Below are 24,289 nucleotides of genomic sequence, written 5' to 3'. Positions count from 1 at the left end.
ATCAAATTACCACAAACCTGGTGTTTTACCGCAAATGTATTCCCTTAATAATTCTGAAGGTCTGAGGTCCAAAATGGGGTTCACACTAGGCCAATCGAGGTGTCAGAAAGACTGTTCTCCCTCTAGAGCACATTTCCTTGCCTTTCCCAGCTTGTAGAACTGCATTCCTTGGATTCCTTGATTCATGGTCCCTTCTTTCAGCTACCCAGGCCAGCAGTGTAGCATCTTCAGATCTCTCTGGTAGGTCTTCACTTACCTAATCCTCTGTAATAAAATCTCCCCATTTTATAAGGATGCTTGGAATAACATTTCGGGCCCATCCAAGATAATCTCCTTAATTCAGAATACTTAATTACATCTGCAAAATTCTTTTTGTCATATAAGGTAACATAGGTTCTGGGGTTTACAGTGTAGATATTTTGGGGGCTGTTAATCAGCCTGCCATGCTGCTCTGTCTTTTACATTATTCTGGGTTCTGTTTCCTTTTAGGTTGTTAGCTATTTTCTTTTGTTTCTTGAAGTCATTTCATTATCCTCTGGCTTCTTATACTGTTGTTAAGAAATATGCTGTCAGGGGGCGCCTGGGTGGCTCGGTCGGTTAAGCGTCCGACTTCGGCTCAGGTCATGATCTCACAGTCTGTGAGCTCGAGCCCCGCTTCGGGCTCTGTGCTGACAGCTCAGAGCCTGGAGCCTGTTTCAGATTCTGTGTCTCCCTCTCTCTCTGCCCCTCCCCTGTTCATGCTCTGTCTCTCTCTGTCTCAAAAATAAATAAACGTTAAAAAATTAAAAAAAAAAAAAAAAGAAATATGCTGTCAGTGTAATTTATTTTTTTTTTCTCTCTGGTTGACTTTAAGAACTTTTATGAACTTGTACTTCAACCTGTATGGTTGTGGATTTAGTTTTATCTGTCATGGACAGGACACAGGACTCATTGTGCTACTCTTGAGAATTTTTTATTTTCAATTGTTTTAGAAAATTACACCCGTCTTCTGTTTAAATATGTCTCCCATTGTCTGTTTACCTTCTGAATTTACTAATTCCATTCTTTGCCCTTCCTGTTTTCCATTCATTTTTCTCTGCCTTTTGGCCAATTTTCTCTGAATCCTCTTCTAGTTCTTTAATTCTTTCTTTAGCTCTAATCTGTTTACTTCAGCTGAGGTTTTATTTTAATGACTGTGATTTATCATTTTCTCATGCTCCCCTTTTATATATATTGTCTTTAAGCTTGGGGATATTCTAGAATTATCTCAATAGAAACTTTGATATTTTGGTCGGCAATTTATAAACTTTGATTTCTTTCTCAAGCTGATTGTATTTGTTTTTTATTTTAGAGGAGTTTTTCAGAATCTTTTCCACTGACTGATTGTCTAGCCTTCATGTTTCCACTGCCATGATTATTTTAATAATTCTTCTGAAATTTTAGGACCATGTCTCTCTTTTTGAATTATTTATTTTAAATAAATTTGTTTAAATAAATTTGTTTTACCTTTGGTAATAGTTATTTGTTGTTTGGGCATCTGTTAGACTAGCGTGTAATTTTCTCCTTTGACCTGTTAAGTATTATTTTACTGGATTCCTGATGAATGACTAACATTAATTTGAGGGAAAGAACAAGAGTGAGAGAGGGAGAGGGAACTGAAAGGAAGAGGGAAAATGGAATTTAAGAGGTTTTCTATCCTCACAGTTTGGATTATTTGTGTGTGTCTGTGTGGTTTTTTTTTTTTCATTTTGTATTCTCTTTGTCAAGTTTGGATATCTGGATTTTGCTAATTTTATGAAATGAACTTGGAAGATTTTCCTTTTTTATATGCGTTCACATATTAATAACTTATTGTATTTTCTTTAAAGGTTTGATAGAAGCCAATCCTATAATAATCCGGACTTGATGCCTTTTTATTGGGAGGAAGGGAGGCAGTGGCTGTAGTTTTCTGTGCCATTACTGCCCTGCAGTTCTTCCATAGCAGTTGGTCTGAATTTATATTTTATTAATTTATACTTTAACATAGGCGTCTTCTGAGGTGGGCGTTAAAAAAATTCATTTTTGTGGGGGAGGGAATTTTGCCATCTGTAAAGTCACTAGAAATGATTGATTGTTTACTAAGATTGCCTGATTTTAATTGCTGTGGTCCACTGAAGAGATCAAAACAGGACAGGAAATCTAGTACCTTTCTTGAATTTTTTTGCTTCTGTTTGTAATTCTTTCATTTCCCTTTCAGGATTGTTGAAACAGATTTTCTTCATTTTTTCCAAGAAGGCATTTTAAGGCCAAAACTATATATCTTCTCTTAGTTTTACAATATTTATTCTATTTTTTAAAATATTTATATTTAATAATTATCATCAAAGTTCTTTCTCTTACTCTTCTGGAAAATCTGAGCAAATTTTTTCTACCAGACTCATCTTCCCTAATTTCAGTGACAGCTCATAGTGATTTTTCTTCATTCTTTGGATATAAAATTACTTTTGTTGTGGGAACTAAGAAATCTTATTCCAGAACATTCATGGTCTGGCCCTGCCCTACCTAACCAAACCTGTCATTTTCTACTCCCCAGTACAAAAATTTTATTCTAATCAGTTTTAATCAGCTCAGTTCTGTAATTTCCCTCATGTTCATTTTCCTTTTCTAATCTAATTTCTTCCTTTCTCTCTCTCATTCCTTGGGGGGGTGGTTCTTTACTCTAACTGTACATGAGTTTTATCTGGGGAGCTTTAAAAAAAACAAAACAAAACAACACCAACAAAAAAGGCTTTGGATAATAACATCTTCATTTATTTACTGAAGTGGAAAGAATCCCCGAACTAGGCCTAATTTTTCCTCTCTTCCCCTATTCTAAAGACAGCCTGAATCTTAGTTTCATCACTGATTGAATACCTGTTATGACTAAGACACCAAGATAAGTGATGGGGAAACAAAAGATAAATAAAACATGTTTCTGATCTCAGAGCAGCTAATAGACATGAAAAACATAATCAATTTTAGGATATCAAATTCTGATTATAAAGCACTTCTGCCTGAGTGGTCAATGAAGTCAACATAGAGGGAGGTTATCATTTTCTGAGATGAAGAGACTATAGGAAAAAGAAGTTTTGGGGGGATTGTGGGCTAGACCAGAAGTTAAGTCTTTGAACATGTTAAGTTTGCAATGTCTATTAGTTATTTTAGTGGAGATGTTCAGTAGGCAGTTGGACAAAAAGTCTGGAGTTGAGAGGACAAAGCTGGATTTTAAAATTTGGGCTTCATCAGTCCATATTTGGCATATAAAGCCACAAGATTGGATAAGATCACCGGGAGAATAAGTATAGCTAGAGAAAAAAGACATCCGATGCTTTTTGGGGGATATGAAAAAGTAGCCAAGGAGTCGTAAAGGAAAATAATACTATATCTGACAATAGAAAGAAAAGGAAACTTCTGTCACTGCTTCTCAAATTCTGAGATTTTGCATGTATAACATGCTTCTGGAAGATTATGCTGCTGCTAGTCTATGGACCACTTTTGAGTAGCAGGACTTTGTATGACAAATGAGGCATAAAGTGAAAAACATGAAAAAACCGCAACATTTGGAGGACAATAGGGTTAATGTATAAAATATCTAGAACATAGGGTATCTATAAATCAACAAGAAAAAAATAGAATGAAAGAAAGAATATGGATAGGGAATTTTCCAAAAAGAAATGTAAATGTCCAATAAACATGAAAAATGGTTTTCTGGGAAATACAGATTGAAACAACAAGATCACCTTTCCCCCTTCAGATTGGCAAACGTTTCAAAGTTTGATAAGACCCAGTGTTGGTGGGATTATAGGGAAAAGCATGGACTCATACCCTCCTAGAAGGAATATGACTGGGGACTTTTTTTCTATTGGAAAACCATTTGACACATGTATTAAATTTTTAAGTGCCCATAACATTCAATTCAGGAATTCTGTGCATTGATATCTAAAAGGGAAACGTAAACCTGTGCCCAGAAAGGCAGTTCAGAACTATTCATTGAAGCATTGTTTGAAGTTGAGAAAAATGGAATAATCTGAATATCCTCTAGGAAGAGAATTTTTTTTTTTTAATTTTTTTTCAACGTTTATTTATTTTTGGGACAGAGAGAGACAGAGTATGAACGGGGGAGGGGCAGAGAGAGAGGGAGACACAGAATCGGAAACAGGCTCCAGGCTCTGAGCCATCAGCCCAGAGCTTGACGCGGGGCTCGAACTCACGGACCGCGAGATCGTGACCTGGCTGAAGTCGGACACTTAACCGACTGCGCCACCCAGGCGCCCCAGGAAGAGAATTATTAAATAAACCAAGGGTCCTGAAGCCCCCTCCTTGTTCGTCTATCTATACCCTCTTGTACATTTTTTAATTACCTCACATTTTTAAATTACAACTTTCGGTAGTTTAAAAGGCCTTAATCTCTAGTGTGTATTATATTTATGCTGTTCATTTTTGGTCACACCTTAGAATTCCAGGTTTAGATCATGCAGTTTGTGGAGTATCTAGTATACAGTGTAATTTGCAAGCACATTCTCTAACCACTCAGATAAATTGGACTCATTCTTCATCAAGGAAAAAATGACTTTTTAAAAAATAAACACATAATATATGCCTATACTATAACCACCCAACTTCTGAATTCTAGGCTGGCCAGCTGGATAAATGAATGAGGCTTGGAACCCTGCCAAGAATTTATTTCACTGATAAAATGAGGTCTTGGTTTTAGCCCCTACCCCTTTTCTCTCAAGGGGTTTTTCCCTCGTGTTGACTCCGTACTTTAAAATTTATACATCTTAGAACAGTGCACATTAGTAGGATCTGAGATGGAGAAGAATTTTGCCTTTCTTGTATAGAACGGAGAATTACAATGTGGTGATTTTAAAGGGAGAGGAGGAAAGGAGACTAGTTCTCAAGCAGTTCAGTTAGGAGTACACAAAAACATCAAGGAGCTGAAAATTGTCCTAAAATTATCCGTGACCATCCACTGTTAGGTTGCTCTTGAAGTTTGAAGACCATTGACAATAAGCAGTGTCATAGCAATATTACAAAATAAATGTTTCTATCCTTAACACCACCATTTAAAAACAGTAAAATACATATGTATTGATATGGAAACAACTTTGAGGAATGTTGTTCAGGGAAAAAAGCAAGTATTAAAAATGTTTTTTAAATATAATATTTATATGTATTTGTATACTTTGTATATGTATTATTGTATTTACTTTAATAAAAAGGAGATGTGGAAAGGATGTATAACAAATTGTAAACGGCAGTTGAGTTTTGGGCAAAGGGTCCAGGAATGTGGAAAAGTGTGAAAAGAGACTTTTGTCATTCTTTTTTTTTTTTTAATTTTTTTTTAATGTTTATTTAGTTTTGAGACAATTTTTGAGAGACAGAGTGTGAGCAGGGGAAGGGCAGAGAGACAGGGAGACACAGAATCTGAAGCAGGGTCCAGGCTCTGAGCGGTCAGCCCAGAGCCCAATGCGGGGCTCGAACTCACAAACCGTGAGATCATGATCTGAGCAGAAGTCGGACGCTTAACCTGCTGAGCCACTCAGGCGCCCCTGTCATTTATTCTGAATACTCATGTATTATTTGAATCTTTTACAGTTGAGAATATTTGTACTACTAGTGTAGAAAAGAGTTTTTAGGTGTTTAATAAAAGATGGGAAAAATTGCTATGCTAAATGGTCTCACAGGTCTCAGCTCTAAATTTCAAATTTTAAAATATCTCTAATTCATATCCTAAATGATTCTTATTTACATTCTTTTAAATTATTTTTCAGGTGTGGAATATCAAACAAATGATTAAGTTGACACAGGAACATATAGAGGCCCTATTGGATAAATTTGGTGGGGAGCATAATCCACCATCAATATATCTAGAGGTAAGCTTTTGAATATCATATCTGTAGTGATTTTTGATTTTTGATTTTTGATTTTTGTTATTTTAGAGACAGCGAGAGAACACAAGTGGGGGAAAGGGACAGAGGGGGAGAAAGGAGAGAGAGAGAATCTTAAGCAGGCTTCACACTTAGCACGGAGCCCCGTGCAGGTCTCGATCCCACAACCCTGGGATCATGACCCTAGCTGAAACCGAGAATTGGATGCTCAACCGACTGAGCCACCAGGTGCACCTGTAGTGATTTGGAAAATAAAAACATGAACTTACAAAAAGCATTTCTACTAGTAATAATGTTTACCCTAGGGGATAAGATGAGAAGTAGATATGGGAAGGTGGATTACCTTCGTCTTTATTATATTATACTTCTTAATCTTACTTCATTTGTTACAATAACATAGAGTATTTTGTAGTTTGGAAAAGGAGAAGTCATGTATAAACCTCAAAATATTATTCTGTTAAAAAACTTATTTAAAAAAGAGAGAAAGAGAAAGCATTCAGTTGTGGAGGTTAGGAAACTAGTTACTGTGTTAGAAAGTGGGGTCAAATTTTGTGAAGTATCTTTTTTCCTTGTGAAATATCTTTTTTCCAGCAAATCCCCCCAAATTGGTGTTTGCTTTCTTAATAGGTAAAATTTATATTTAAATAGCTCAGAATTGCTTAGCTTTAGTGTTTGAGGCTTTTGTATCAAGACTTGAGCATCATAAATTTATAGTCATTGTTCTTAATCCTGTGGGGTAGTAGTTTCTGTTGTAATCACAGATAACGTTTCTTGATATTGGTTTCCTGATGTAAGTCACTCGGGTTCCATGACGAGCAAGCTGTTAGGGAATCCAGGCAGTCAGGCTTCACGGTCCACACTGCTTCCCTCTGCACTACAATGCCTGTCGCTGTAAAAGCCGGTCCAGCTGTAATCACTAATCATATAGAAATATAACCATAAATTACAAATGATCATTTGCCTTGAAACGCCTTACATTTTTAGGCATGGATTGGTAGACTCCTAAACTAAATTTCTAGTTTAGTAATCTGGTTGCACTTAAAGGACGTGTTAAATCTTTCAGGTATTTTCATGAGAAAGTAAGTTTGCATTTCTAAAATAAATTTGGAAGTTTGGAAATAACCACTGATAAACTGTTGCCTTCTTCATATGGCTTCCCTCAGAGCACACTGCCAGATACCAGTAGTAGGACCACAGTTCATACCTCTGAATACTAGTTAGTATACTTTCCAATATCCCATGCTGTTTTATTTTTCTGTTTGAGGAGGACAAGTGCAGGAGTCATAGGAGGCAAAGAGTCCTCGTGAAAATAGTGATTCTTTATTAATTAGAATTAGACAGTTTAACCAAAAGTTTTTGCCAACCATTTCTGTGTCTTGTGAGACTCTCCCCCACCCTTAGTCGTATTACATTAGCATCAATAACCGTTTTTGACAATGCAGGGATTCAGTGCCCCCTCCACACACTCACATTCTTCACGCTCTTCACTGTTCACATTACATCTAACTAGGACAATATAAAGCAGACCATACCTCTTAGATTATATCATTAGCATGTAGATTCTTTTTTTAAAAATTTTTTTTAATGTTTATTTATTTTTGAGAGAGAGAGAGAAAGAGAGACAGTGTGAGCAGAGGAGAGGCAGAGAGAGAGGGGGGAGACACAGAACGTGAAACAGGCTCCGGGTTCTGAGCTGTCAGCACAGAGCCCGACGTGGGGCTCAAACTCACGAACCACGAGATCATGACCTGAGCTGAAGTCTGACGTTAACCAGCTAATCCACCCAGGCACCCCATGCAGGTAGATTCGTTATTCTCAGGGACACACAGAATTTCTCTGTAGAAGGCGATACAATATAGTGATTAAGATGATCTTTGAAGTCACATAGGCCCTATGTTTGAATCTTAGCTGTGACTTAGCTTCTGCAAATAGGTTACCTAATCTCCTTATACCTGACGTCATTGGTAAAATGAGAATACTCTCACACATGTAGTAATTTAAGGTTTAATTAAGTTTATAATTAGGAAATAGCATCATTCTTCACACATATTGATTACCCATAAATTTTTGATTCATTCATTCAGCAGATATTTATTAAGTGCCTGTTTATATTTATGCATTTATGCTTTTCTAGGCTCTGGGGATATAGCACAAAAAAAAAAACACCACACAACTGTGCCTTTAAGCAGCTTATAGTTTTATCAGAGGAGGGAATTACAGACAATAAACAATAAACCTACATAAACATTAGATAAACTATGAAGAGGAGCCTACCTGGAGATGACAGTATTCTTCCCTAGGGAAAGTTGATGAGGGTCAGTGGGAAGACCTTTGGGTACTGATATTTGAAGGCCCTTCAGTGAAAAACCAAGTTTGTTGGTTAGCCACTGAGACCCATCATTCTGCTTTCTGTCCCTACGTATTTGACTACTCTAGGAACCTGAAACAAATGGAATTGTACAATATTTGGCCTTTTGTGACAGCGCATATCATTTAGCATAATGTCTTCAAGGTCCATCCATGTTGTAGCATGGGTCAAAATTTCCTTGCTAATTAAGGCTGAATAATGTTTCCACATTTTGTTTATCCATTCATCTATCAGTGGATACCATTGATGGTTGGTCATTTCTATCTTTTCATTACCACGAATAATGCTGATTTTACTCCTTTTGACTGTATACCAGAAGTGGAATTACTCAATTATGTGGTAATTCTGTATTTAATTTTTTTTAATTAACTAATTTCTCTTTAATTTACGTCCAAGTTAGCACATAGTGCAACAATGATTTCAAAAGTAGATTCCTTAATGCCCCTTACCCATTTAGCCCACCCCCCCCCACACAACCCGTCCAACAACCCTCTGTTTGTTCTTTTATGTTTGAGAGTCTCTTATGTTTTGTCCCCCTCCCTGTTTTTATATTATTTTTGCTTTCCTTCCCTTATGTTCATCTGTTTTGTCTCTTAAAGTCCTCATATGAGTGAAGTCATGTGGTATTTGTCTTTCTCTGACTAACTGATGTTGCCTAGCATAATCCCTTCTTTTTTTTAAATTAATTAATTTATTTATTTATAAAAGTTTTTTATTTTTTCTAAATTTTTTTCTTTTTTTTCAATATAGAAATTTATTGTCAAATTGGTTTCCATACAACACCCAGTGCTCATCCCAAAAGGTGCCCTCCTCAATACCCATCATCCACCCTCCCCTCCCTCCCACCCCCCATCAACCCTCAGTTTGTTCTCAGTTTTTAAGAGTCTCTTATGCTTTGGCTCTCTCCCACTCTAACCTCTTTTTTTTTTTTTTCCTTTCCCTCCCCAATGGGTTTCTGTTAAGTTTCTCAGGATCCACTAGCATAATCCCTTCTAGTTCCATCCACGTAGTTGCAGATGGCAATATTTCATTCTTTTTGATCCCCAAGTAATACTCCATTGTGTGTGTGTGTGTGTGTGTGTGTACACATATGTACACATATACACACACCCATATACATACATATATATATATATATATATATATATATATATATATATATACATACACACACACACACACACACACACACACACACACACACCCCACATCTTCTTTACCCATTCATCTGTTGGTGGGCTTTTGGGCTCTTTCCATACTTTGGCTATTGTCGATAGCGCCGCTAGAAACATTGGGGGGCATGTGCCCCTCGAAACAGCACACCTGTATCCCTTGGATAAATACCTACTCGTGCAATTGCTAGGTCGTAGGGTAGTTCTATTTTTAATTTTTTGAGGAACCTCCATACTGTTTTCCAGAGTGGCTGCACCAGCTTACATTTCCACCAGCAGTGCAAAAGAGATCCTCTTTCTCCGCATCCTCGCCAACATCTGTTGGCTGAGTTGTTAATTTTAGCCATTCTGACTGGTGTGAGGTGGTATCTCATCGTGGTTTTCATTCCTGATGATGAGTGATGTTGAGCATTTTTTCATGTGTCTGTTAGCCATCTGGTTGTCTTCTTAGGAGAAGTGTCTATTCATGTCTTGCCCATTTCTTCACTGGATTATTTGTTTTTTTGGGTGTTGAGTTTGATAAGCTCTTTATAGATTTTGGATACTAACCCTTTATCTGATAATGTTGTTTGCAAATATCTTCTCCCCTTCTGTCAGTTGCCTTTTAGTTTTGCTGATTGTTTCCTTTGCTGTGCAGAAGCTTTTTATTTTGATGAGGTCCCAATAGTTCATTTTTGCTTTTATTTTGCTTGCCTCTGGAGCCGTGTTGAGTAAGAATTTGCTGTGGCCGAGGTCAAAGAGGTTTTTGCCTGCTTTCTCCTCTAGGCTCTTGATGACTTCCTGTCTTACATTTAGGTCTTTCATCCATTTTGAGTTTATTTTTGTGAATAGTTTAAGAAAGTGTATTTAATTTTTTAAGGAAATGCCATACTGTTTTCCACATTAGCTGCCTTTTACATTTCTGTTAGTAATACACAGGAGTTCCAGTTACTCCATATCCTTGCCAACACTTACTTTGTGGATGTGTGTGTGTGTGTGTGTTTCTGATAGCCATCCTAATGAGTGTGACATGGTATCTCATGGTTTTGATTTGCATTTCCCTGATGACTTATGATGTTGAACATCTTTTCATGCATTTATTGGACATTCATTCTTCTGTGGAGAAATGTCTGTTCAAGTCTTCTACACATTTTTTAATTGGGTTGTTTTGTTGAGTTGTAGGAGTTCTTTATATATTCTGAGTATCATTTCTAATTAGATATATGATTTACAGATACTTTCTTCGATTCCATGGGTTCCCTTTTCTCTCTGTTGATTATATCCTTTGTGCAAAAGTTTTTTTTTTTTATTTTGATGATGTCTCATTTACCTGTTTTCCTCATGTTGCCTGTGCCTTTGGTGTCACATCCAAGAAATCATTACCAGACCCAGTGTCATGAACCTTTTTTTTCTGTTTTCTTCTAAGATTTGTAATTACAGTTTTAGCCCTAACGTTGAGGTCCTTGATCCATTTTCAGTTAATTTTTCTGTATGATGTAAGCTAAGGGTTCAACTTCATTCTTTTGCATGTGTATATCCAGTTTTCCCAGCCCCATTTATTGAAAAGGTTGTCCTTTCCCATTGAATAGAAACTTTGACACATGCCCTTGTCAAAAATCATTTGACCATGTATGTGAGAATTTATTTGCGGGCTCTCTTTTTTTTCCGTTGGTATTTATAGTCCAACTTTATGCCAGTTTACACTGTACTGATTTGATTACTGTAGCCGTGTAAGGATTTTAAAGTCAGGAAGCATGAGATGTCCAACTTTGTTTTCCTTTTAAGGATTGCTTTGGCATTTCACTATCTTTTGAGATTTCTTATGAATTTGAGGGTGGATTTTGCTATTTCTGAAACACATGGGGATTTTGGTAGGGATTGCATTGAATCCATAGATTGCTTTGTGTAGTATTGACATCTTTAGAGCTCATAAGTCTTAAATATGAATGGGCAGCTAAGAATAACCAAATATTGGAAGAAAGCTTGTAGCAGGAAAACAATAGCAAAAATGGTCAAAGCAACTCAGAAATAGTGCACAGAACAGATGAGAACCTGAAAATAACTATAATTAACATCAGAGATAAGAGAAGACAATCTGTTCTTATTTCATGGCTGTACTAAAGAAACAAAAGTCTTAATAGAGAACAAGAAAGAGCTCTTGGTATTAAAATAATTAAAATAGTAAGCAGAAAATGTAAATACATATGTGTATGTGTGTGTGCATATACATAAACAATTGTTGTAAGATAAAGTTAAGGAAATCTCTAGAAAGCAGAATAAAAATAAAGATGGAAAGTATTAGAAGAAAGATAAGAATTAGAGAATAAATCTAGGAGAGCTATAAAAATACCAAATGGGGGCGCCTGGGTGGCGCAGTCGGTTAAGCGTCCGACTTCAGCCAGGTCACGATCTCGCGGTCCGTGAGTTCGAGCCCCGCGTCAGGCTCTGGGCTGATGGCTCAGAGCCTGGAGCCTGTTTCCGATTCTGTGTCTCCCTCTCTCTCTGCCCCTCCCCCGTTCATGCTCTGTCTCTCTCTGTCCCCAAAATAAATAAACGTTGAAAAAAAAAAAATTAAAAAAAAAAAAAAAAAATACCAAATGCTTTTAGCTACAGAAAAACAAAAACACCTAATCACAAGTTGCCCAAACAAATAGGAGTTTTATTTTCCCTTCCTGTAACAAGAAGCGTGGAGGTAAATTATTTTAAGATTGATTCCACAGCTCAGAGTTGTCAGATGCTGGGGTGGATCTCTACAGTCCTTTAGGCCTTTCTGTCATGAGTGCCACAGATCTGTATGCCATCATAGGACACCTCAAAGCAGGAAGCTGGGATCACAGACGCTCTCTTGTGTCGTACGCGCTTTCAAGGAGGAAATTTTTCCCTTCATATCCCCTACACGTCTTTTCCTTTATATCTCATTGACCAGAATGGGGTCACATGTATCCCTACACCGGGACTATGTTTATATTTCTTGAAGTAAGAGGCTAAAAAGTGAAGTTTTTCCAGTGTTCACAGTTTGGCTTTAAGATAAGCTTGAGCATTGGCGACTAGAAGTTATGCTATAGTTATTTCGTTCCAAACATTTCAAGATAGGAAATAATGTTTTCTATGTTTGATATTTTTGATATTTCCACAGGAAGATAAAACTTTACCTATCCCTGCATCTCTTCCTTGTAGCAGAACAGAGTGAAATCAGTTCTGTCACCATCAAAATCTTATGTCCTTGTACTAATTTATTTAAAAACTAGCTTTTAAGTTGTTCTAGATTTTTTCCTACTGATGTGAATAATAATTAAAATTATATTGATTCTCTTGATGATAACTTCAGTGAAATGAACTATAGTACTCTTAAGGAATTTCAAATTTGGCTTTTTAGTCTTTGGTTCCCTTTTTATTTATTATTATTATTTTAACATTTATTTATTTTTGAGAGACAGAGATAGAGCACAAGGGGGAGGGGCAGAGAGAGAGGGAGGGACAGAATCCAAAGCAGGCTCCAGGCTCCAGGCTCTGAGCTGTCAGCACAGAGCCCAATGTGGGGCTCGAACCCATGAACCGTGAGATCATGACCTGAGCTGAAGTCAGATGCTTAACTGCCTGAGCCACCCAGGCGCCCCATAAATCTTCATCCAAAGGAGGAAAAGATAAGTTTGCCTTGAAGAGTCCTTTCCCAGGAAATCTTCTTTTTTTTACCCAATTTTTCTCCCTCCCTACATCCAACAAGTTATTTGAATGCCTTCTGTGTGTAAGATAAAATGCTAGTTGCTTCTCTAGTAGTAGGTTCTTCTTTTTGGACCTGACATATTAGATTCCAGAAGAGAAGGAATAGTGTTTCTGGAATCACTGTGCTGGTGATACACACTGATGTTACGCACTGAGTCCTAGCTACCATAGAATTGACATGTATGCCAGAGTGCCCTGCAGACAGAGGCATGGTAACGGTAGTAGCTCCTGACATTTATTATTTGCTATATACCAGGCACTGTTCCAAGCAGATAGTAGGTCATTTAATCCTCAACCTATCCTTTGAGTTACACTTCCTATTCTCATTTTCATTTTATAGATGAAAAAACTAAGGCACAGAGGAGTATAATAATAACATGGCTAATGCTACAAAATTAGTCAATAATGTAGCCGAAGTTTGAATCCACACATTCTGAATTCAGCATCTGCTCTTAACTGCTATATCATAAGTATGATACTGACAGCCTTTTTGGTCTTTAATCTGTGTAGAACCCAGGATGATGCAGAGATATTTTATTAAAACAAGTGAAAAGAATACTAGCAGCAAGGTCCTTCTTGTGGAATACAGAGCAGTCCATTAGATACCATCTTTGGGCAATCTGTAAGATTTCATTGTATCTTGTGAAATGAAGTTTAACAATAAATTTAATGGACTAATGATAAAAAATGTTTATTTCACTGCTTTTTCCCATTTGTTTAAAGTAGATCCTTAGATAATTTTCCTCCCATTTTCCCCCAAAATTTTATTTTTAAGTAATCTCTCCACCCATTGTGGAGCTTGAACCCACAACCCTGAGATGGAGTTGCACACCCCGCTGACCCAGCCAGCCAGACATCCCTCCCACTTTTACTTGAGAAATGATTCACATACTGTAAGATTCACTTTTTTAAAGTGTGCTGTTCAGTGGGGTTTTTTTTAGTATATGCACAAAGTTGTGCAGTCATCACCACTATCTTAATTCCAAAACATTTCCATCACCCTAAAGAGAAACCCTTTACTCATTAATAGTCATTCCCATAAGCCCTTGGCAGCCACTGATCTGCTTTATATTTCTATACGTTTGCCTTTTGGGGCACTCTGTGTAAATGGAATCATACATGATACGGCATTTTGTGACGGGCTGCTTTCATTTGGCGTAATGTTTTCAAAATTCATCCATGTCGTAGCATGTAGCGTTCATTCCTTTTTATTCCCTCATGTAGATATATCAAATTTTGTTTGCCAATTTATCAGTTGACATTTGGGTTTCCACTTTTTGACAATCATGAATAAAGCTATTATGAACATTCATATATAAGTTTCTGTGTAACATATGTTTTCACTTGTCTCGGTTCTATGCCTTGGGATGGAATTGCTGTGTCCTATGTATGGTAACTTTATGTTTTAACTTTTTGAGGAACTACCAGACTGTTTTCCAATGTTAGCTGCTCCATTTTAAATTCCCTCCAGAAATGCATGAGGGTTTTCATTTCTCCACATCGTTACCAACACTTACTCTCTTGTTTGTTTTTTAAACAGTCATGCTTGTAGTTTTGACCTAAAAATGGTAAAGCATCTTTTTCATGTGCTTATTAACTGTTTATCTTCTTGGGAAAAATACCAATTCAAATCTTTTGCCCACATTTTAAACTGGGTTATTGTTCAGTTGTGAGAATTCTTTGCATATTCTAGATAGTAGATCCTTATGAGATATATATATATTTTTTAAGTATTTTCTCCTATTCTGTGGGATTTATTTTTCATTCTTTTGGTAGTGTCTTTTGAATTTTTTTTTTTTTAACGTTTATTTATTTTTGAGACAGAGAGAGACAGAGCATGAACAGGGAAGGGTCAGAGAGAGGGAGACACAGAATCCGAAACAGGCTCTAGGCTCTGAGCTGTCAGCACAGAGCCCGACACGGGGCTCGAACTCACAGGCTGTGAGATCATGACCTGAGCCGAAGTCGGCCGCTCAACCGACTGAGCCACCCAGGCGCCCCAGTAGTGTCTTTTGAAGTATAAAAGTTTTAATTTTGAGAAGTGCAGTTTATCTGTTTTTTTCTTTGGTTGGTGTGATTTAGCGTGTCATACCTAAGAAATTACTGCCTAATCTAGGTTCATGATGATTTACTCCTATGTTTTCTTCTAAGAACTTTGAATTAAAAAAATTTTTTTAATGTTTATTTTTGAGAGAGAGAGAGCATGAGCGGAGTAGGGACAGAGAGAGAGAGGGAGACACAGAATCTGAAGCAGACTCAAGGCTGTGAGCCGTCAGCACAGAGCCCAACGCGGGACTTGAACCCACCAACCGCGATATCATGACCTGAGCCAAAGTCAGACACTGGTTAAGTGGTTAAGTGGCTAACTGAGCTACCCAGGCTCCCCTCTGCTAAGAACTGTGTAGTTTAAGGTCTTAGTTTTAGGTATATGATCCGTTTTGAGTTACTTTTTTATTGTAATCTTAGGTAGTACTCCAACTTCATTCTTCTGCCTGTAGATATTCAGTGGTACCAGCACCATTGTCAAAAATCAGTTGGCTGTAAATGTAAGGCTTTATTTCTGGATTCTCAAGTCTTCTGTGGTGTTCTATATATGTATCCTTATTCCAATGTCTTGATTACTGTACCTTTATAGTAATTTTTGAAATGAAGAAATGTGAAGCCTCCAACTTTGTTCAAGATTATTTTGGTTTTCTGAGTACATTACACTTCCATATGAATTTTAACATCAGCTTGCCCATTTCTATAAAAAAGCCATTGGGATTTTGATAAGGATTGTAGTGAATTTGTAGGTCAGTTTAGGGAAAATTTTCATCTTAATAATATTAAGTGTTTTTGTATTATTCAAAAACATCCGACATGATCTGTGCCTTCAACTAGTTTACAGTTTAGTAGAGTCATGTTAAGAACTCAGCTAAGTAATACAAGGATGACAGTAATAAACATAACAAGAATTGCTAGTACTACTTATTCCTGCTAGTAAGAATATTTATGGGTTTTTGCTATGTGGTAGCCTCTGTAATAACTTCTTTTACTTGTATTATCTCATTTAATCCTCACAAAATTTTTTCATAATGAGAAAAACATAGTCCTATAAAGAAGAACATGGTAATAGTCTAAAGGAGGTGAAGAGAAAGAATACTTCTTTGGAGTTTTATCAAGCAGAGCTTTGAATTGGACTTTGAAAAATAAGTAGGATTTTGATGCGAAAGAATAAGGTTTTGGGAAAGCTTCATCCTGAAGAAGTATCTGGTATCTGTAGTATCTGGAAGAACGAACCACAAGAATTTTGTTGATGATACTGGTGGTGGCTGAGGTGTGCATTTTTGTGGGAGGACTTGTCCATATTTGCTGAGTAAGGAAACAGAGGAAAAATTGGAAGATATAAGAGAAATTGGGGATAACAGTGTACCAAGGCCTCTGTAGAGGCCCTAAACATTCAGTGCCATTACTAAATTGAGAACAGAAGAGAGATGGGGCGGGCCCCTGGGTGGCTCAGTCGGTTGAGCATCCCACTGTTGATTTTGGCGCAGGTCATGATACTGGGTTCGTGGGATCAAGCCCCACATTGGGCTCCATACTGAGCATGGAGTCTGGTTAAGATTTTCTCTCTCCATCTGCCCCTTTCCCCCACTCGTGTGTGCTCTCTCACTCTCTCTCTAAAATAAATTAAAAGAAAAGAGAGATAGGGAAAGGCATGGAGAATTGCTTAGACAAAGAAAGAAGAGGAAGCTTTTATTTGATGGCTTTGACCTCCAGAGTAAATTTGAAGGTAATGTAATGCTGTTTTCTGAGCGAATTACAGATTGGGTGATGAAGGTAAGGAGGCAGAGAAGCATAGAAAAGGTTGGAGTAAGTATTGTGAAAAATGTAATATGATGTTAAAAATAAGTAAAAATTTTCGGGTAGTACCCTAAAGGACTAATTTCCACAAATTGATAATGGGACTAATTGACCTCCTTCTATCTTCTTGACTTAATTAACTGATCTTAACTAATTGACCTACCTTACTATCTTCTCCAGCAGTGTATGGTAACCTGAGAGAAAGAATGGAATAATTGAGTGGTTAGAATTTACTCCAAATTTGTATTTGACAAACAAGTTGGTAAAAGAATAAGAATTAGAGAATCAGAGATGTTACTAGTGGTATTGTTGAAATGGTGAGCCGCAAAGTAGGGGCAATAAGACAGTCAAGGCCCAAATCTAAGAAACTTCAAGGGATTAATGTTGATATCATAAACAGATTAATGTAGTAAGATGGAAACTTGAGAAGGTGTGTTCAGGGACAGGGGAAGCTCCACATTGAGGTCTTGTCATCATTTGGAACTCCTGGATCTTGAAGGTAGAATGAAAATCAATACCTTTAGAAATAAGTTTAGAGAACTTTACGGCAGGAATGTTAAAAGAGTAATCCACACTGAATGCATCAAGGATAGTGGGATGAAATGAGTCAATCCAGGGACAAAAGACAGGCAAGAGCCTTGATTGCAGCTGTGAGGACGGAGAGAGGTGGAATAACTGCTTTGTACTTAATAAAAGGAAAGAGCTATTGATAAGTGCAGTGAAATAATAGCTTGTAATCCACAATGGAGGGAACAGTATATTTTCAAAAATTAAGACTAACATTTTGATATTGTTTAAGTGCATTCCATTTCCCTAAGGCTTACTTTGTGTACTTGTCCAGATGATAGTAAACAAGATTTGATATATGCAAGGGGGAATTTTTATCTCCCAGACTGCATGTATGTGATCTTCCTAGGGTAGGAATTGCATCAGTCTTTATTTTTTTAGTTCGAGTCCCAAACAGTGCCAGACACATGTATGCTCAGTATATACTAGTTGACGGATTAAAGGCTGGATAAATGGATCATATTAAAAGAGATGCCCGTAAGTAATTAGCTCTTGGAACTGAAAGCTAACACGAAACACAGTTCAGATAATTTTGAAGTGATTTGATTATAATGCCTCAAAATGTTGTGAAACATTTCCAGAATGAGGGTAGGGTAGCTAGTAGGTTATAAAGGAGAGGGCTTTTTAAAAATTTTTTTAAAATACTCATTTACTTTTGAAAGAGAGAGAGAGACAGAGCGAGAATGGGGAAGGGACAGAGAGAGAGGGAGACACAGAATCCAAAGCAGGCTCCAGGCTCTGAGCTGTCAGCACAAAGCCTGACGCGGGGCTCGAGCCCACGAGTCATGGCTCGAGCCCATGAAATCATGACCCGAGCCAAAGTTGGACACTTAACCGATGGAGCTGCCCAGGCACCCCAGGAGAGGGCTTTTAGATGCAGTTTATGCCCTTTACCCCAATGGCTCATTTTACTATTTTTCCTTTTTTTCATCTTCAAAATTATATTTTAAGAACCAGCATAGCAAGTGCAGTCAGTGGTCTTTACTGAAATGAAATTTCTTCTTCATTCTCCTCTATCTTTGATCATTCTCCTTTGCTTATAGAATGAAGTTCAGGCTTCATAGCATGGTATAGACACCCTCTACAAGTTGGTGCCTTACCCACTTTTCCAGTTGCATTACTTGTTTCCCTGTATTGCTATTCTTCATTTAATTCCGCAAACATATATTGATCCCTTGTTGTGTCCCAGATACTGAATTGCATGCAGCTATACTAGTCTGTAGTTTTCCCTCTATGCCTTAAAGTTTCCTACCTCTCTATTTGTTGCAGAATTTCTCCTGTACACAGCTCTCTCTTCTCCCCCACTTAACTCTGTCTATCTAAATGCTAACATAATCCTACCTCATTCTCACCTTATATCAAGAATGTCCTTTATTTCTCATGTATAACACTTAAGCATACTAAAATACATCCACCTGCTTCTCTGCAGCCCAATAATAAACTCCTTGAGTGATGAGAAGTTTTAAAATCTTTGATTCTCCCTTGTAGCCTTTTATAAATGTTTGTGGTATTACATCTGTGTATGATGGTAGAGAGAAATGGTGGACCATAGTGTGGGGGAGGGTGATTTCCATTGCCCTAAAGAACCATGGACATATATATTCCAATTTATTCCATCCCTTTACTTTCAATATCACTCTGTTTTCAAAATTCTTGTTATTTTTAGAATATGATATCTTATGTGGTCATTTGACTTTATAGCTTTAATCAAATGAAACTTCTAGAAGTTTCCACCCTAGTGGATAATGGCACCAGAATTTCTTGACTACAGGGCATAAACCACCTTTTCAAATAAAATTTTATTCTTTAAGCAGTATTTGATGGGATCGTCAGAGATCCATAGTGAAGAGAATAAAGTATTTTAACTAATACCTGTTTCAGAAAGAAGGTGGCAGTTATGTAACTTCTAAGCCCTGTTGAGAAGATTTTGGTGGTAATGGCGAGATCTGACCCTGTACCTGACTCTTATTTTTTTGACAAATCTCTTTTAACCCCGCATCTCCTTTTCAACTTCTCTTTCTGTTCTTTGGAGGGCAGAAAGGTATGAAACTTTATATGCCTACAATTTCCTCAAAAAAAATTTTTTTTAATAGAGAGGGTACTTATCCTTGATTTAGTATAGTATTTTATCTTATGTTGGATATGCAGTTTGGAAGTTAAATTGCAATATGACCAGGGGCACCTGGGTGGCTCAGTAGGTTAAGCATCCGACTTCAGCTCAGGTCATGATTTCACGGTTCGTGGGTTCAAGCCTTGCATCGGGCTCTGAGCTGACAGCTCAGAACCTGGAGCCTGCTTCAGATTCTGTGTCTCCCTCTCTCTCTGCCCCTCCCTTGCTTGCACTCTGTCTCTAAAATAAGTAAACATTAAAAAAGATTTTTGTTTTTAAATTACAGTATGACCAGAACATTGTAAATACATTTTAAAATTAACATTCGTGGGTTATTCTAGACATTTATATGTTTGTTGATTTCTCAGTGCAATGTACTGTCTTATCACATACACACAAAAAATGATCAATTTAAAAGTAGAAGTATTAATTTACAGTACTTTCAGCACTTATTTTGTAACTTGTACTTAAAACCCTATTAGCTAGATTATAAAGAGATTACAATCAAAGGTTTAAATTTCATATTTCCTTTTGTTACTGTCAGGAAAAAGTCCAGATTCAGTGTATGTTTACTTTATTTTATAGGCCTATGAAGAATACACCAGCAAGCTAGATGCCCTCCAACAGAGAGAACAACAGTTATTGGAATCCCTGGGGAATGGAACTGATTTTTCTGTTTCTAGCTCTGCATCAACGGACACCGTTACATCTTCCTCCTCTTCTAGCCTTTCAGTGCTACCTTCATCTCTTTCAGTTTTTCAAAACCCCACAGATGTATCACGGAGCAATCCCAAGTCACCACAGAAACCTATCGTTAGAGTCTTCCTGCCTAATAAACAGAGGACAGTGGTGAGTCAACTTTTAATATCATCATTGCTTTTTCTTTGTGTTTTTCAGAAAGAGTAGTTGTTGAAAATGAAATACGTTATCACTCCATATTCTGTGGTCATGCAAATGGAAGCATCCATTTCAAAAAGGAGTGGAAAAGACATAATTAATTGGTGCCAATGTCTGTGTCCCTAAACTGGAACAAATTGTATTGTGTTTAGTGTCCGATTTGACATTTTAACCTATCTGCCAAACTTGAACCAGACTCAAGCCTAAGTACTAGTTCAGAATCAAAAAGAATTTCCAGACTTGAGCTTGTTTGTTGTCTAACATATGTCAGGTAAGCTTTGTTCTTTGCCCTTGAGAAATCCCTATTTGGACTTATCAAATGTTGGATTTTTAGTGTGCTTGATATTTTTCCTCTGTCTATGTAACTTTTGTTGATCATTAGCATTACCATTGGAACGAGTATTCTGTAAGTAACATTTAAAGAATGGAAATCTGCACAATTTTATGGATGGTCTATAATCCTTGAGTACAAGTACTGTCATTGCCTTAAATAATGCATCTATATGCATCGCAACTTTTTAAAAATGCATGTGGTTACTTTTGAGGTTAATAAAAAACCTTTTCATTTCCAAATACAACTGAAGTCAAAGTAGTTTTATTTTTTTTCCCTCACACAGCATTAGTAGTAATGCTAGATTTTCATAGAAAAAGTTTGATGACTAGGCTGTTGCTTGGAGGCTATAGCCTGGAGGCTATGGTGGCCTCCAGTGAGGTTAATTTGTCACCTTGCGCAACAAAGAGATGTGAGTGTCAGTGTGTGGGGATGCAAGACTAGGCCTTCAGCCAGCGTCACAAAGGTAGTTGGAACTCAGGTCCTTGCATAAAGCTGAGTCTTTGAGGAGCTTTATCTTCAGTAAAAGGGTGAACTAGAAGAAAATCTACTTACTCAGCATACATAAATAACAATGAAACTTGTCTGTCTTCACCGATGGTCCAGATAAAGTTTAAAGCTTCCCTTGTGAATTCCTAATTATGGGCCTGTTCTCATCATGGCGTGGGATTCATATTTGTACTTATGGGTCCTGTCCAGGAACTTTCAATGCAACAAATGGTCCTAGAGAGATAATAGCGCTCAGGCACTGGGTAGAAGCAAATGCAAACCCTCTTTGGCGGATCTAGGTCTCATGAAATTCATATAGATAATGCCCACTGACAAGTTCAAAATCCCATGTCATAAAATATACAAGGAAAGAGCCTATCAGCACATTAGAAGACTTAAAAACAGCAGGATTCCTAAGAAGGAACCAAATAGGACTTCTAGGTGGTCTTAATATTTTAAACTCAGTGGATGACAGTTCCCATCTATGAAGTATTCTTGCTAAAGATGATTTTATTGAATGTTAAGCTTCCACACCTTCCATTTTACAAGAAACACAAGGAATAGAAGAAAAAGTTAAGTGCCATGAGGAAATGATAAATTCAGAATGTGGACATTGTATAAGACAAATGGCCTGGATTCAAAGTCACAGAAGATAAAAAAGATTAGGGATTATTCTACAACTAAACAAGACTAAAGAGATGTAAACAATTGCAGTGTGTGATCCTAGTTTGGGACTAGGATGGGGAAGAGCTATCAAAGGCATTCTTGCGATGGGAAATGGTGAATGTTGATTAAATATGTTATTATGGAGTTATTAATTTTCCTATGTGTGATAATAGGAATGTAGTTTAGTTATGTAGGAGAATGTCTTTATTCTTAGGAAATACATTTTTTAATATTTAGGGGTAAATCGTCATGACACCTACAACTTTGTCCACCTTCTTTTTTGAAATAAAACTTAGGCACAGTAAAGTATACAAATCTCAGGTGTACAGCTGAGTACGTATATGTAACTTTGTGCATATGTAACTGCCATGCAGATGAAGATACAGGCCATTTCTAATGCTTGGGAAGAGGTTCTCCCAAGCCCCCTGCAATTCGGTCATGATTTTCCAGAGTAACCACTATTCTGACTTCTATCTCAATCAGTCAATTTAGAACATAGTTTCAAATGATAAGATCGAAAACAAATGTCAGAGAAAATAAATATTAAATGTTAGAATCTATGTAGAGAGAATTTGGATGTTAATTGTATCATTCTCATTTTCCATGTTTGAAAATTTTCATAATAGAGTTGGAAAAATGCAAAAACATATACCAAAGGAAAAATAGAAAGTTCAAAAGAAACAGTTGTCACTAAGGAAAAAAAGAAATAATGAACATTTGATTTGATGAAGTAGCAAGGCAACTTGAACTATAATTTCAGTATCTCTAGTAGTTACAGCATATTACAGAACAGCTGTCAAAATGCTAAATAAAAATTAGAATATTTGTTTTAAAAAACTAAATGGATGAGATTAAAAGTAGATTAAATCCAACTGAAGGGAGGGAAAATTAGTAAACTGTGGAAAGCAAGGAAAGAGAGTCAAAGAAAATATAAAAGAGGGGATAAGAGGTATGAAAGATGAAATGAACAGTTTCATTATATGCCTAAGAGGAGTTCCAGAAAGTGAAAATAGAAATAAAGAAGTAGAGCAGAATTCAAAGAAATGATGGCTAATGTTTGTGAAAGACATGAATCTAAAGATTTGGGGAAAACAGACCCTGAATTGTATAAGTAAATTTTAGTCCATAATTATTTTTTTTTTTTTTTAATTTTTTTTTTCAACGTTTATTTATTTTTGGGACAGAGAGAGACAGATCATGAACGGGGGAGGGGCAGAGAGAGAGGGAGACACAGAATCAGAAACAGGCTCCAGGCTCTGAGCCATCAGCCCAGAGCCTGACACGGGGCTCGAACTCACGGACCGCGAAATCGTGACCTGGCTGAAGTCGGACGCTTAACCGACTGCGCCACCCAGGCGCCCCAGTCCATAATTATTAAACATAACAAAATGAAAGAATACTATTTTAAAACCATTCAGGGAAAGAATTATCTATAATAAAAAACTACAATTGGATTATTAAAAAATATTGATTGTAGCAGCTGGAGAAGCCAGAAGACAATAGAATATTGTACCAAGAATGCTGAGAGGTGCCTGTTAAGTTGCTTAGCTGAAGTATGAGTTGAAGGTACATTCACTAATAAAGGCCTTTCCAGATGGGGAATTTACCTTTCCCATGCTCTGCTTGAAGGAACTACTCAAAAATTACTTTAGAAAGTTGAATACAGATGAAGGAATGAAAAGTAAAAATTATAAACCTAAAACTATTAAATTTATAGAAGAAAACATAGGAGAAAATCTTAGTGACCTCGAATTTGTGGCAATGATTGCATAAATATGACACCAAAAGAAAAATCCATAATGAACATATTCATAAATTGGACTTCATCAAAATTAAAAACCTATTGCTCTTTGAAACACAGTGTTAAGAGAGTAAAAAGACAAACCACACAGACTAATCTTTGCAGAACATCTATTTGATCAAAGACATGTATCCACAGCATTAGAAAGAGCTCTTTGAACTCAATAGTAAGAAAGCAAACAACTCAAAAAATAGACAAAAGATTTGAGCAGATGCTTCACAAAAGAAGATATGTAGACAGTAAATAAACACATGCAAAGATACTCAGCATCATTGGTCATTGGGGGAATGCAAACTAAAGGCACAAGATGTCACTACACGCCTACTAGAATGGCTGGAATGAAAGAGTGGTCATACCAACTATTGGCAGCTATTATGTGGAATAACAAATTTTTATACACTGCTGGTGGCAATGTATAATGGTACAGTCACCTTGGAAAACAATTTGGCAGTTTT

The 24,289-nt window shown here is 36.9% G+C and overlaps 1 protein-coding gene across 5 annotated transcripts in view; it reads left to right on the top strand.

Moving 5' to 3' along the window:
• The window catches only part of BRAF (B-Raf proto-oncogene, serine/threonine kinase), a 174,685-nt gene that overhangs the window by 72,272 nt on the left and 78,124 nt on the right, over positions 1-24,289 (top strand). For all 5 annotated transcript variants that reach the window (XM_045495890.1, XM_045495891.1, XM_045495894.1 and 2 more), the window contains exons 2-3: positions 5,772-5,873; positions 20,236-20,499. In XM_045495890.1, the coding sequence (XP_045351846.1) occupies positions 5,772-5,873; positions 20,236-20,499 (366 nt within the window). The remainder of the gene's footprint in view (positions 1-5,771; positions 5,874-20,235; positions 20,500-24,289) is intronic.

This window comes from Leopardus geoffroyi, chromosome A2, assembly GCF_018350155.1.
Source record: "Leopardus geoffroyi isolate Oge1 chromosome A2, O.geoffroyi_Oge1_pat1.0, whole genome shotgun sequence".
Taxonomy (NCBI): Eukaryota; Metazoa; Chordata; class Mammalia; order Carnivora; family Felidae; genus Leopardus; species Leopardus geoffroyi.
The sequence above is the reverse complement of the archived record's forward strand: the minus strand, read 5'-3'. Positions and strand labels throughout refer to the sequence as shown.